This window comes from Bidens hawaiensis, unplaced genomic scaffold (genome assembly GCF_021521415.1).
Source record: "Bidens hawaiensis isolate Kalapana, Puna unplaced genomic scaffold, B.hawaiensis_p1.1 tig00022310_1, whole genome shotgun sequence".
Classification (NCBI taxonomy): Eukaryota; Viridiplantae; Streptophyta; class Magnoliopsida; order Asterales; family Asteraceae; genus Bidens; species Bidens hawaiensis.
The window spans coordinates 360820-374391 of NW_027493466.1; the positions used below are offsets into that span (position 1 = coordinate 360820).

A 13572-nucleotide genomic window follows, 5' to 3' on the forward strand; every position below is an offset into this window, starting at 1 on the left:
TTCTTCATAGGTCTTAAACCCTAATATCATGTTCGACGTTCGCCAGAGGTAACACCACCATCTAATCTTTGCCCTAATTCGTTGGTTTCTATGGCTTATCTGATCTAGACTCATCAATTGCATGGTTGAAGTTTACAACCTGCTCATTAAAGATGTAGAACAAGTCTTGCTGTCATTTCACAAACCCTACCTTCTCACAACTCCACCGTTTCTAGCCATAATCACCTGCAAATCGCCCGTCGCTACCGAACCAATCTTTTTATGCATAATGATTTCTGCTTCTTGAAACTTGATCTGAGAATTTCCATTGCATTTCAGTAACCGGTGCAGCCATACGCGTTTACGTTTTACCATAGTTGTCGTCTCACTCTTTAGACCTGCTTCATTGAGGTACAAATTCTGATCAAGGTTTATGTGTATTCGTTTTCCATACGACAATTTTTGTTTAATTTGGTCACTGGATTGTATGATTTAGGGTTTCAAACAATGAATTTAAGTGTTTATTGATAGATTGATGATTTTGTGCGATTAAGTAGGCAATCATATTTCCATTTTGATTTACTTTGCATAAGCTCTAAGTGAAAATTAGTAAATGACTTAATTGGTTTGATTGTTATGCAATATTTGAAGGATGACGTTCATGAGTTTCTCTTCTGGTAAATCTTTCTCTATCTCTTTCTATCTATATCTCTTATCTTCAAAACCTATCCGGTATGCATTCTTTGATTTTAGGTTTTCAGTTCATTGTGAACTGACGGCACACGACGTGAGGCGAGGAAAAGAAATCCGCTGCTACGAAAAAAACACGAGCACCTATAGATCTTCACCGGCATGCTAAGTTTAGTATAATTTAAAAAAAATCATAAAAATCTGAATAATATATGCTGATTTTGAAGTTAAAAAGTCAGCCCTTTTGACCTCAGCAGTCAAAGTTTAACTCGTTAACAAATTTTGCTTCTAATATCAGATTCAAAGGAACTCTCAGTTGACCGCAGAAGACAATCAAAGAAACCGGAATCTACAACGGGTATGAAGAACTTCTAAATTTTTATTATTTGAAGTGTGTTTGATCAGGTTTTTTATTATTTTTGTAGGAGATTATGAGAAGATAACCGGCATGGATACCATATTGTTGATTAAAAATATAGCGTAACGTTTATTTTTCATGTAATAAATGAATTTTTGTAAAGTTTTAATTTTCTTTTTCCATGTTGAAATTTTTTTGACAGTTGACATAAATTTTGTTATTTACTGGTTTGACCTGAAACTTTGATTTAATAATAAGTGGGATGCAATTTAAGGATGCTCTACAAATGCAACTTGCCATCCAGATGCAACTTCATGAGCAACAAAAGGTAAATTCAAGTTCGTTCGTTTATGTTCATCTGAATATGAAATTAATATGTTTCACTCGAAAATTCAAAGTTAACTTTTGTTTTCAGATCCAAAGGAACTTAAGGATGAGGATAGAAGAACAAGCAAAGCAACTAAAGAAATTGTTTGATCAATGTCAGCAACATAAAATTATAAAGTTATAGTTTGTTCTTCAATTCTGTTTCCAAGGTGAGTGCCGCTCATCTCTCTTTTCAAATGCGGCTTGCTTTACTATGATAAATAGTGTTCGTACTGTTCAAAATCTTTTTTCTTAAGTAGTCTGTAATTCATTTTACAAGTTGTGTCTTAGGCTAAGCGGTATACACCCTCAACGCCATTCCCCTCACTCGCCATGCCAGTTTTCCCCCATCATTCAACATCACCCTTCAACACCCTTCAACCTAGGGGTATATTTTATACACCATTTACTCATTCTCCATTTTCTATTTTTTAATCACGATTTAAGAGTTCGGTAACTCCTGTCATATTTCTAATGCACAAGTAGCATAATAATGTGTGTTTCAGGTATCGTGTTGGGGATCAGGGGTCAATTCAGTTTTTGGGACTTTCGAATAGTCAAAATTACGTATTGGGTCTAATTTGCATCAAGGGTGTTTTGGGTAATTCTAAAAAATATCATTTTGAACAAAATATGAGGTTGTTAGTTGTGTTAACTTTGTTAATCGAACAACATATGTTTTTTTTTTCCTTTTGTCAGTTTACACCTTTTTGTTGTTTTTAGGAACGTCCGGTTTTAAGTGGCCCGTAGCGAGGATAAGCAGCCGAAATTCATGTAAGTGATATTAATTGATGCTTTTCATGCGGATGCATTGAAAATGCTTAATTTTCATGGAATTTGAGTGTGTTTAAATAGGTAGGTTTTTGTTTTTCATGTGTTTAGAAACTCAATTTATCCCGCATTTAACGCGTCTCAGGAGTTGTGTGATAAGATTAATGGTCAAGCGAACATATACACTCTTTCATGATTACACGAAGATGGGCACAAATAAAACGGGTATTTTTATTTTTATAGTGAGTGCACTAAAATCGGCCAAATCATGGGCTCCGCAATGTGCGGCATCAGCCATACATAGGTATGTTTTGCATGTTAAGTTCTTTGTGTAGCTTGGATATATACAAATAATTGATTGCGGGCTGCAGATGGTTAGAGAAGTTGTAGTTGATGTCGTTTTCATATATAATGTTCTACAATTTTATGAAAGTAGATCATCACGAGCTGCTTATGTTTATGTACTAAATGGCAACCAAATTTAATAGATTTTAGTAATAACATTACAAGTTATTTGATCATGTTATCAAATATTTGCCCTTTAACAATCATTACAAGATTATGGTGATACTGGTTTTCTCGCCATCTCAATTGTGTTATTAAGTGGCGGCTACATTTGTGAAAAGATTCAAGAAGTTAGGAATCAGGATACTGATTCTAATATACTGAAATTTTAATATTTGTGACACAGTTCTTTGAGTGACTTTTCGCATGGAGAGAAATATCCTTCACTTGAAGGCGAAGGGGACTGTTTAAGAATATTTGCATATTTTAATATACAAGTAGTTACTTTAACTTGATGATCAACTTTATATGCTTATAAAGGCTGCAGTTAAGCCTGCAAACGAACATGAATGGGGTATGTTTGTGTTCGTCCATCTAATTTTAACTGAACATGAACGCGAAATTATAATCGAACATATTTTTTGTTCATGCTCTTTCATTAAGGAAATTGAAATGTTCATGTTAGTCTATGTAAAACTTAAACGGCCATTTATTGCTTATTTGTGTAACATTAACGAAGCACCATAAACGAACATGAACATGAACACATTCATTTTCTGTATTCAACTATAAATTATTTCGAAACTGATGACTCAATAGCACCTTAGTTAGGGTCGTATTAATACTATAACAATAAAAGTTCTTTAATGATATAACTATAATCAAGTAATATTAATCTTTAACTCAAATCCCTTTAAAAATTGATTCCAGTTTTAAGATGTAACAATTATGATTCAAATTAATGTTATTAAAAAAGTAGACATAATTGTAATACAAAGACCTGAACCCGAATGGCAGTTAATCTGTTTGGTAAATGGATGCAGAAGCTGAGCATTTGGAATACGAGATGCATGGATAGTTTATTTTATTTCAAATCAGTGCACTTGCTTCGGGGTAATCTGGTTATTACACACCCTAACCAAAACCGACCCTGCGTAGTACAACTATGTAATATTGTTGTTGTGAACTTTGAGATTTTATCTGTTGCATATGTGCTGCTATCTGTTGTGACTGGATTGAAGCTTTATTGTTGTGAACACTGCTACCTTGTAATGGTAACATGTATTATGATCTATTGTAGTATAAGTTGAATTCAATTAGGATGACCCATGTGAAAAAGTCAGTAATTGTTATTTGAAGTTGAGTGTGATTTGAGAGATTGGGTGGTGTCTATTTGAGTCATGTGGTGGTGTTAGGAGCTGGTCAATATGTGCCGGTTGATCATGCTAATAGACAGGTATGGAGGTATATTTGCTACAAAATCATTTGAATCTACAAAACGCTTCAAAATTTTCACATGACCATCTTCATATCTAATTAGAGCTTTATCATAGTTTGGACTTGGATAATAAAACCATTCTCTCACATAAAGAACCAGAGCCAGAACTTCATCATCTTCAATCACTGAAAAAACTTCGTTCATCAAAGTTGTTTCTTCAACATATGGAAAGTTTTTATTTGCGCTTGAAACCGATCACTTGATGAAAAAACTTCATCAACATTAAACTTCTCAATTGTGGGCTGATCGGGCTAAGAACAGACATAAATCTCTTCAACACCCTATAGTACTTCCAATCACCTACATTCGCCATAGAAGAACACGAGTTAATTACGCCTAATTCGATTGAATGAGAATATTTAGGTTTGAAATCGGATTATGCATGGGCGACGGTTTGAAGAATGAGTTAAAGAAAGGGTTTCTTGAAACAAGTTATAAAAACATTATACACATATTTTTCACGTGACTTCTCATGATGACCCTTATTTTTCATTTTTTAAAATAAAAATAAGTAAATAATATTAAAAAATTTACATGTAAAATATGTGTGTGTATATATAATATTACTCATTTAAAAAATATCAATAATTAAAAGATTATAAAAACTTAGTTTTAACATATGAATAGAAAATATTCATTAATAATATTGAAACTAATATAACTTCTCTCTTATTTGATGCATATTATGTTAAACACATTATTAAAAGTTATAAATACAACACAGACAAAAAAAAACCCTACAAACTACAATTCATAAAAGTAAAAAAGATAATTAAACATCAAAAAAATGAAATGAAAACACATGACTTTCCCATTTGAGATAGATGTGAAACTAAAATTGGAACAAAGAAATTCAAATACATCAATTTAATTAAAGCCCTATTCACTATCAAGCTCAAAATACATATCTTAAACAACAAAATATTGGACTACGTTAATTGATAGACCCATGAGAACCCATTTGAGATGATCCATAACATAATATATACGTTCTGCATCACCAACCAACCTAATAACTCAACACAAACATAAATAAACTAAGCTATATAACATACATTCATGTTAAATCAAGACGAAAATTCATATCTAAAACAACAAAATGTTGTGACACATTAACCGATAAACCCATGAAACCCTGTTTGAGACACAAACAAACAATTTATACTTTATCTCCACTAATAAGTATAAGATACTTTATATGTTTATGTAACCTTCATGTTTAATACCTAACACATAATACATTATAAATATATTCACAATAAAAAAAACTAAAAGTAACCCGCATAACACGCGGGCTAAAAGCTAGTTAATATATATAAGAGATCATCTATCTGCACCTTAGCTTAATGCCACCGTTACACTTCACCGCTTCACAACACAAGTGTTTAAATGTGAAATATGAAAAACCTATTTGCCAAGGTGGCACTTATATGTCACAAAAACCCATTTTATATAGCCCGAGACACAATTTCATAAAGCATAACCTATTCTATGTTGCTATAAGAAAATAGCCTAATACTAATGTATGCTGTGTACTTATTTTAAAGAGCAAATTAAACATTTTGTCCTTTATCTTTGTACAAAAATTTTTATTTTAAAGAGCAAATTACACATTTTGTCCTTTATCTTTGTACTAAATTTTAGTATTTGTCCTTTAACTTTGAAATTGACGTGATTTGTAAGTGTGTTCACCAATTCATATAGGATATTGATGGTTATAATATTGTTTTGTAAGCAATGATCACTCAATTGGAAAGTGAAATAAAGCAATGGCTTTAGCTTTAGTTACGCCTTTTATTTTCCTAGCACCATCATATTCTAAATAGTAATAAATTACAAAAATATAATTTTGGTTTTGAGATTATCTAGCGTTAGAGTTCATGGTCTATAATTATACATACACATAGATAGCATAAGGGTCATAAGATCGAAAACAATATTTCTTATATTTTTATTATACACTTTGGGCCTCCAGAAAAGATAGTTTTCGACTTTTGACGTGTTTTGTTATAACTTAAATTGGAATAACATAATGTCCATACCAAACTTAACACATATAAAAATTTTAATTCATAAATTACCTTAAATAAAAAATAACTCCCTAGAAAACCAATCGACAACTTATGATAAAATGCAGGGACCAATATGTATCTACTTAACATTATAAAAAAAAAATTTGACCCTAACCAAGTAACCTCATTCCAGGTTATGCTTCTGCTCATTGACGCTGGTGGCTGCTGCTTTTGCATCAGTGTACTTATCAAATAACATAAACCATATCAGGTTGCAACAGGTATTTTTCATTCATAAACAATATTTTATGTGCTTTTGTGTTTCATTTAGGGGTGTGCACGGTTTGGTTCGGTTATTAGCCTCAACCAAATTAACCAATGGGACAGTTAATCTCGGTTAATAATCTAAGCAGTTAATGCGGAAAAATATCGGATATCGGCCGAGGACCGATATTTGAGATATCGGTTATCGCGGTGAGATATCGGTGGGACATCGGTAATTTTAATATCATGCAGAATTTATATAATTAGCACTTTAACACTAACAATTCAGTATATTCTCCTCCTATTAACAAATTAACCTTTTGTAACACTAACAATTGTAGCAAGTAGGAACTGGGTAATACTCAAAACACCAACATTAAACACTAAAAGTTGAAAATTAAGACTTAAAATGCTGATATCGGGAATATCGGTGATATATCCGAAAAGCGATTATCTTTTTGGTTAATTTGGGTTCAGTTTCGTCGATTAACGGTTCAGTTATTGCTCACCCTAGACTTTCATCTAATATATTTAACCCCATTACAAATATACCAATCTTGTTATATATTGCATTTGGTGGGACAATGTCATTAGGATTTAGAATGCTTTCGATAATTTGTTATAAGCACTAGGAATTTAATCAAGATTTAGATTATAATGCTTACTTAAAGTGTAACGGCTAATGTTCTTGTTTCTGTACATTTGGAGACTTTTTGGCTGTTACAATATTCATATAGGCTCCGTTCTTGTGTTCTATAGTTCACATGATTTTTGTTTATAGATGACATAGAATTCGTTCGGTTGTTCAAAGTTCATAAACTTTGAATTTAAATTGTTATCTTGGATTAAAAAGGCAAGAGGCGCACATAAGTGACGGGTCCAAAACCAAAGCACGAAGCGCATCGATTTTTGTACTCAAAGCACTAGGTTTTTATATATCTCATATGTTTTTGTACAAAAGGCGCACGCCTCATAGCTCTTGGTTGCCTAAGACCAACGCCTCACTTGTGCTTTTTGGACTTTGGTCATCTTGTGTAGCCAAAAGCGGCAAGGTCATTCGCCTTGTGTTGCTTCGCGCTTTTTAAAACCAAGACTGTCATGGGTTATGCTTCTTTTGTTTGTGTTTGTATTAAACAGAGTAGCTAATATTGCAGCCAACAAGAATATCATAAGATGGATAGAATCAGCAGACTTCCTATAGGCATAATAGAATCCATATTATGTCTCGTACCGATTGAAGAGGCAGCAAGGACGAGTATCCTCTCTAAGGAATGGAGGTACCATTGGCTCAAAATCCCTAAACTTGAGTTTATTCAAGATCTATTACAAGAATTGTTTGAAGAATCGACTGATGTGGCTGAACCGTCCGTTTTGGAGCAATCGTTCGACCAACCAAGTGAAAGGAAAGGAAATGACGAGCAGGTGTAAACTTTTCTATGCTATATACCAAATTCTGTTAATGCACCAAGGTCCAATCCATGAGTTCGGCCTTCGTATGCATGTGGATGGCTCCTGTGTTGAGATTGACCATATATTACTTCATTTATCGAAGAAAAATACCATCAAGAAATTAAAACTTGACTTGAACGGGAACTATATGTTACCCTTATCTATCTTCTCGTTGCATCAGTAACAGACCTGTATCTTACTGATTGTACTCTTAAACTTCAATCATCATTCACTGGATTCAGTAGCCTAACAACCTTACATTTGCAAGATATATGCATATGTCAAAAAGAGCTTACGCGTCTTTTAACCAGTTGTCCGTCACTTAAGAGATTGGATCTTGTAAGTTCCTAGTAAAATAATATGTCAATCTCATGGTCTTTCATGATTTAGCTAAATATTGTATTCTTTTGCAGTTGTCTGACGGTGGAACTATCGTTGAGTATCAAGATTGCACCATTGGTAGTCTTATCGAGTGTGTACCGAACATGGAATATTTGTCTCTTTTTCTTTTCATCTTCACGGTAAAATCTTTTCACATGGTTTGTACTTTATACTTGATTATAATTTGGTTTACTAATTAGCTATGACTAATATTTGGTGTCTATGGTTCAAGATATTTTATCCGCTTCCGAAAGAGCTTTCAACAAGATTGGTCCACTTGAAACACTTGTGTTTGGAATGGGTATGGTTTCGTCACAAATATGCGGTACCTTTTCTTGTTCTTTTGATTAAAAGCTCCCCAAACCTCGAGAAACTTAAGCTAGAGGTAAATAACCAGAATTTATATATTCTACTTTTTTTTTTCAAATGCACTCACACAAGACACTTGATGTAGCTTTCTATAGAAGACTTGTTTGATGAATCCAAGACTGGCTACGCTACACTCGAAGATTATTCAGATGTTACATTGGAGCATCTTAAGGAATTAGAGATTTTACATTTTGGCAACAAGCATAATGAGTTAGTTGTTGTAAAGCTTATCTTGGCCAAGTCACCTGTTCTAAAGACCGTTAAGATACTTCTACGCGATGAGTTTGATGAGGACGACAAATTGGAGATTTCAGAAGGGCTTTTAAGCTTCCGGAGTGCATCGCCTGTGGTAGAATTCATTATTAGTTGAATCCAATCAATCGTGCACTTTCTTATTTTTTGTTGATTGTTTAATGAAACGAATAATTATATTTTGATCTCATGTTGGATTTTGAGATGGATGATATTTTGAGATGAAACGATTTTGTTTTGACCTGATATGGGATTGTGTAAGATGATATTTTGCAACTTGATTCTGCTAAAATGTTATCATTTTCGGGTATTACAGCAAGGGCTAGATCATGGTTTGTAATGAGAATGCATATAATTGTTTACCTAAAGCATTATACTGAAAATCAAATAGTACTTGCATACATGATTACACATATTCCACAACTACTTGCATCCCGAAATATTTAGTTTTCTTTTCTTCGCCTCTTCACCTGGCAACTCTTGCTGCCGCCCCAGCCATGCTAATCCTGTCGATGGTAATCTCGGCGAACCTGAAAATATTGTGTCTCCAGCTCTTCTTGAACAACAAAACTCCAATAATTCCCCAAAATCCTGTTGCAAAACCACACATTATATCTAAATAAAACCATAGTTTCTTTGGCTCATCAGCTGCTTCAAGTTTGTTCTTCCTTGTTGTGGTTGTCGGGTCTTTATGATTGGAACAACTCTTGGGTAGGGGAAAACCGCAGAGATATTCGTTATAAGAATATATTGACAGATCCGTGAAGGTTTGCAATTGGTTTCCTGATGGAATTCGTCCTGACAAGTTGTTGTGAGAGAAATTTAAATGGCTCAGAAAAGTCAAATCAGCCATGCTTGGCGGGATCATCCCGGTCAACTTGTTACCTGATAAATCAAGAGAAATTAAGGCCTTCATATTTCCAATACTACTTGGAATACTCCCGGAGAGATGATTATGAGACAAATTTAGACCCAACAGCTTTGTAAGATTCATTTCAGGTATTCGTCCGTCCAGTTCATTACTTGAAAGGTCCAAGTTAACAAGTAACTTCAAAGTTGTTGTGTACTCATATGCATCACCTTTCAAGACCTGTACCATGCTTTCTCCTCTATAGGTATATCTTCCACAATAGTCATTATGATTTTCTATCATCCCTGGCAGCTCTCTGAAACAAGTAGGGATGGACCCTTTTAATCTGTTGTGTGCAACATCCAAAATCTGAAGACAAAAAATGGTGCATAAACTTCTAGGAATGCCTCCAGTGAAGTTATTTTTATGTAACCTTAGAGCATTCAGCTCTACAAGCTCTGCAATCCATTCAGGTATCTTTCCAGAGAGTTTATTGTTACTCACATCTAAGACATTTAAGTCTTGTAAATTTCTCAAACTTTGAGGTAACTCTCCATTAAAATTATTGTCATTCAAGTGTAACCATGACAATGATGACATCTGACCAATAGAACTTGGAATGACCCCTGATAGTCTATTTGAGCTAAATACCATTCCAATCAATTTTTTCAATTTTTGGACGCAGTTAGGAATTTCGCCGGTTAACATATTTCCGGATAGATCAAGGAATTCCAAGTTTGTCCTACACAGTGACCGTGGAATTGACCCGCTGAAAAGATTATTTTGCAAAAGTAGTTCAGATCCTCTATATTCATCTCGAAACCGTTTGAATGGAGAGTGTCCAAGCGGTAGGTTTGCCAACAATCCAGTGAGTTTGTTGTGTGATAGATTTATGTCTCCAGTGATTGGAATCTTGGACAACCATGAGGGAGGCGGTCCTGACATGCTAGCATTTGACAAAACTAACATCTTCAGATTCCTTTGATTTTTAAGCCACTGTGGAAATCCATTTTCTATCTTGCAGGAACTGAGTGAGAGGACATTCAGTTGGAATGGAGGAATCCAGTCATGTGAAACATTGAATTTCAAGATACTACGAGAACTTATTATCAAGTGCTTCAACTCGGATAAGTTAGTCAAATGGGCGTTAAAAAATGTTCCTTCTAAGTAATTGCTAGAGAAATCTAGAAATTTGACTTTTAGGAGTTGCCCAATTGAAACTGGAATCTCCCCAGTTAACAAGTTTGTATGGACCGCTAGAACTTGTAATGAAGCGAGTCTCCCAAGGGATGTCGGGATCGGACCCTTTATCTGGTTTAAAGATATATCTAATACTTTTAGTGATCTTAATCTCCCTAGTGCTTCGGGGATTAGATTTGTCAATTTGTTTCGAGAAAGATCTAAGACTCTTAAATTGGTCAGTCTTCCAATGGATTCTGGGATAGAACCATTTAGTTGATTTCGATCCAAATATAACCTTTCCAAAGCATATTGGGAACATATAGACATGTTTGTGGATTGGTCAATCATTTCTTCTTCCATAAGATTTGATGATACACTCAATTGTTTCAGGTTACACTGTCTCCAAATTCCAACATGGGAGATGTGCTTGAACTTATTATAAGAAATGTCAAGCGTTAAAAGGTTAGGCATGATAGGAACTGATGAATTCAGATAGTTACCATATAGATCAAGGAATTTTAAGGAAGTCATGTTTTTAAAAAGAGGTGGGAATCTCCCTTCAAATGAATTGGTGCCAAGATCCAGGTGTTGAATGTTAAAACGCGTACTGAAATTAAAACGAGTGGGATATAGATGGTTATTGAGAAGTTGACAATTTGACAAATGCAACTCTAATAATGAAGGGATAAATCTTAGCAAGTCTACAAGGTTCCACGCCAAACCGAGATCAGAGTTTGAAAGATCAAGGAATGTCAAGGATGTTATGTTTCGTAGAAAGATAGGAGGTCGACCATTAAAGAAGTTGGAGCTAATATCCAAGTGCTCGATGCTGGAATATGCTCTACTTGAATTTAGACTTAGACTAAGTTTAGCATTATACAACATACAACGACTTAAACTTAACTTTCTTAATGATGGAACCATGTAAAGTACCTTGTACCAGTTTTGTGCTCCACTAAGATCCGCTCCACTCAAGTCAAGATGCTCGAGCAACGAGAGCCTAAAAATCCATGTAATGTCTTTTACTGTGAGCCTTGGATACTGCCATGAACTAAGATCAAGAACCTTCAATTTAGAAAGATTTCTTATGTGATGAGGAATAATACCATGGAAACCTCCATTAGACAGATTGAGGTAGCTCAGCTGTTTAAAGGATCCGATGAAGTGAGGTATCCGAGCTCCTTCAAACTTATTCCCGCTCAAGTCCAAGTATTTAAGACGCCTCAAATCTGCCAAAGAAGACTGTACCTCATCACCAACTAGGTAGGAGTGTTCACCGACGTCTTCTCTATCAATGTAGTTTGACAATGGACCGGAATAATAAGATCCTTGGGTATTTCCCCTGAGACTAAGGCTGACAATGTTTCCAGTCGCAGCATCACAGCGAACGCCTTCCCACCAACAACACTCGTTCCCAACCCATGATGACATCATCCTAGATTCATCTATCACACTTTGTTTGAACTTGAGAAGAGCTAGTCTCTCGTGTTTAGAGCAAATCGTCGTATTTTCAGTACCCAAACATGTATTTTGAATTGAAATCAGATAAATACACACGAAAACGATATAGAATCCCATTATTCTCAGTTGATTAAACTGTGTAGCTTGAATTAAAAAGGCTAAGAGGAAAGACTTGGAAGTCAATATGGGTTTGCTTTTCCAGTTTTCCTTACTGTATTTGAGTTTGAAATTATGTCTTTGTTTTTTAAATCAAAGACTTCACAGCCATGGTTGTTAATGCCTTGACCCCACAAAGGCAACTCTTCATTTATCGATCGTTCTTCATTATTACAACGCGTTTGAAGGTTCAATCTCATTTTCAGCACTCCAAATTTAGAAAACATAAACGCAAAATAACTTAAAAAAACATGTAAATATCTAGTCTTCATGGTCGGGAAGTCGAAGTGCATGTATTTGTTCCACCAAAGCATGGATGACACCGAACAGGTTGGCTCGGCCAGGTATTGGTAATCTCAGTTACATGATACCTGTTTGTAGAAACTATGTTCCATACTTGTCCCAATATTCGTTGAGTATATTTCAAGTAAAACAAAGCACCCGTTGAAATTTTAAAATATATTTTTTCCACGATTACTATTCTAATTTTTATATAACTTTATGTTTTTAACAATTATAATAAATTCAATTGATGTTAATGAATACAGGTTATTAAAGATAAATCAAAATAAATGATAAATAGAATATTAATTAAAAAGGCAAAAGGAAAAATATTTAGGTTAGTAAGATAGTGGTTCATAGTGATTTCCTTTTAATTGAAAAGTCGATCATAATTATTTTGCTACCATCCAACTAATTATTTATAAATATTTCATCAATAATCTATAGCTCAAGTGATTGAGATAAAGCACATAAAAACTTCAATTTAAAAGGGGTGCCGAAGAGGATGACACTAGGGATCGTTCTTACTTAAAGAAATTCCCATGAGCTGCCTTGAGCCGGTAACTCCAAAATCGATGATTCTTGGCCACTGACTTACTGCTTTCACTCAAAGGCCACTGATGCGTAAGACATTGAGTTGGGCTACTTTCCTTCCGTAATGCCTTTCCCTGCGGTCACCTTGCCCTTCTACTTACTGGCTTGGCTATTTCGAAGGATTCGCTTCGGCGGGCGATTGAACTAAAAAATCATTTATGAAAGCAGCACTCCAAGCCCTTACCCGCCTGAATGGAATTCATATCTCCTTCGTCTGGTCGATAAGGGGTTGGATTAGAAGATTTTCTCATATATAATGAGTTTCCTTATAAGGGTTGTCTCTGGTACTCGGGAAATGAAGATAATCAGGTGGGCCAATAGCCTGTCAGTGATCGAAATTAATCATTCAAAAATAATTAGTTATAAATAAACC

The 13572-nt window shown here is 34.5% G+C and overlaps 1 protein-coding gene and 1 pseudogene across 2 annotated transcripts; one reads left to right on the forward strand and one right to left on the reverse strand.

Annotated features, from left to right (window-relative positions):
- Nucleotides 1–7373: 7373 nt before the first annotated feature.
- Nucleotides 7374–8891, forward strand: LOC143565232 (F-box/FBD/LRR-repeat protein At1g13570-like; annotated as a pseudogene). The gene is made up of 4 exons (XR_013141024.1): nucleotides 7374–8011; nucleotides 8086–8193; nucleotides 8286–8438; nucleotides 8508–8891. The product of XR_013141024.1 is annotated as an F-box/FBD/LRR-repeat protein At1g13570-like (transcript).
- Nucleotides 8892–9140: 249 nt separating this feature from the next.
- On the reverse strand, nucleotides 9141–12284 carry LOC143565250 (receptor-like protein EIX2). Its single transcript, XM_077052275.1, has one exon. It carries the CDS (start codon nucleotides 12282–12284, stop codon nucleotides 9141–9143), a length of 3144 nt encoding a protein of 1047 aa, XP_076908390.1.
- Between the last annotated feature and the right edge of the window lie 1288 nt (nucleotides 12285–13572).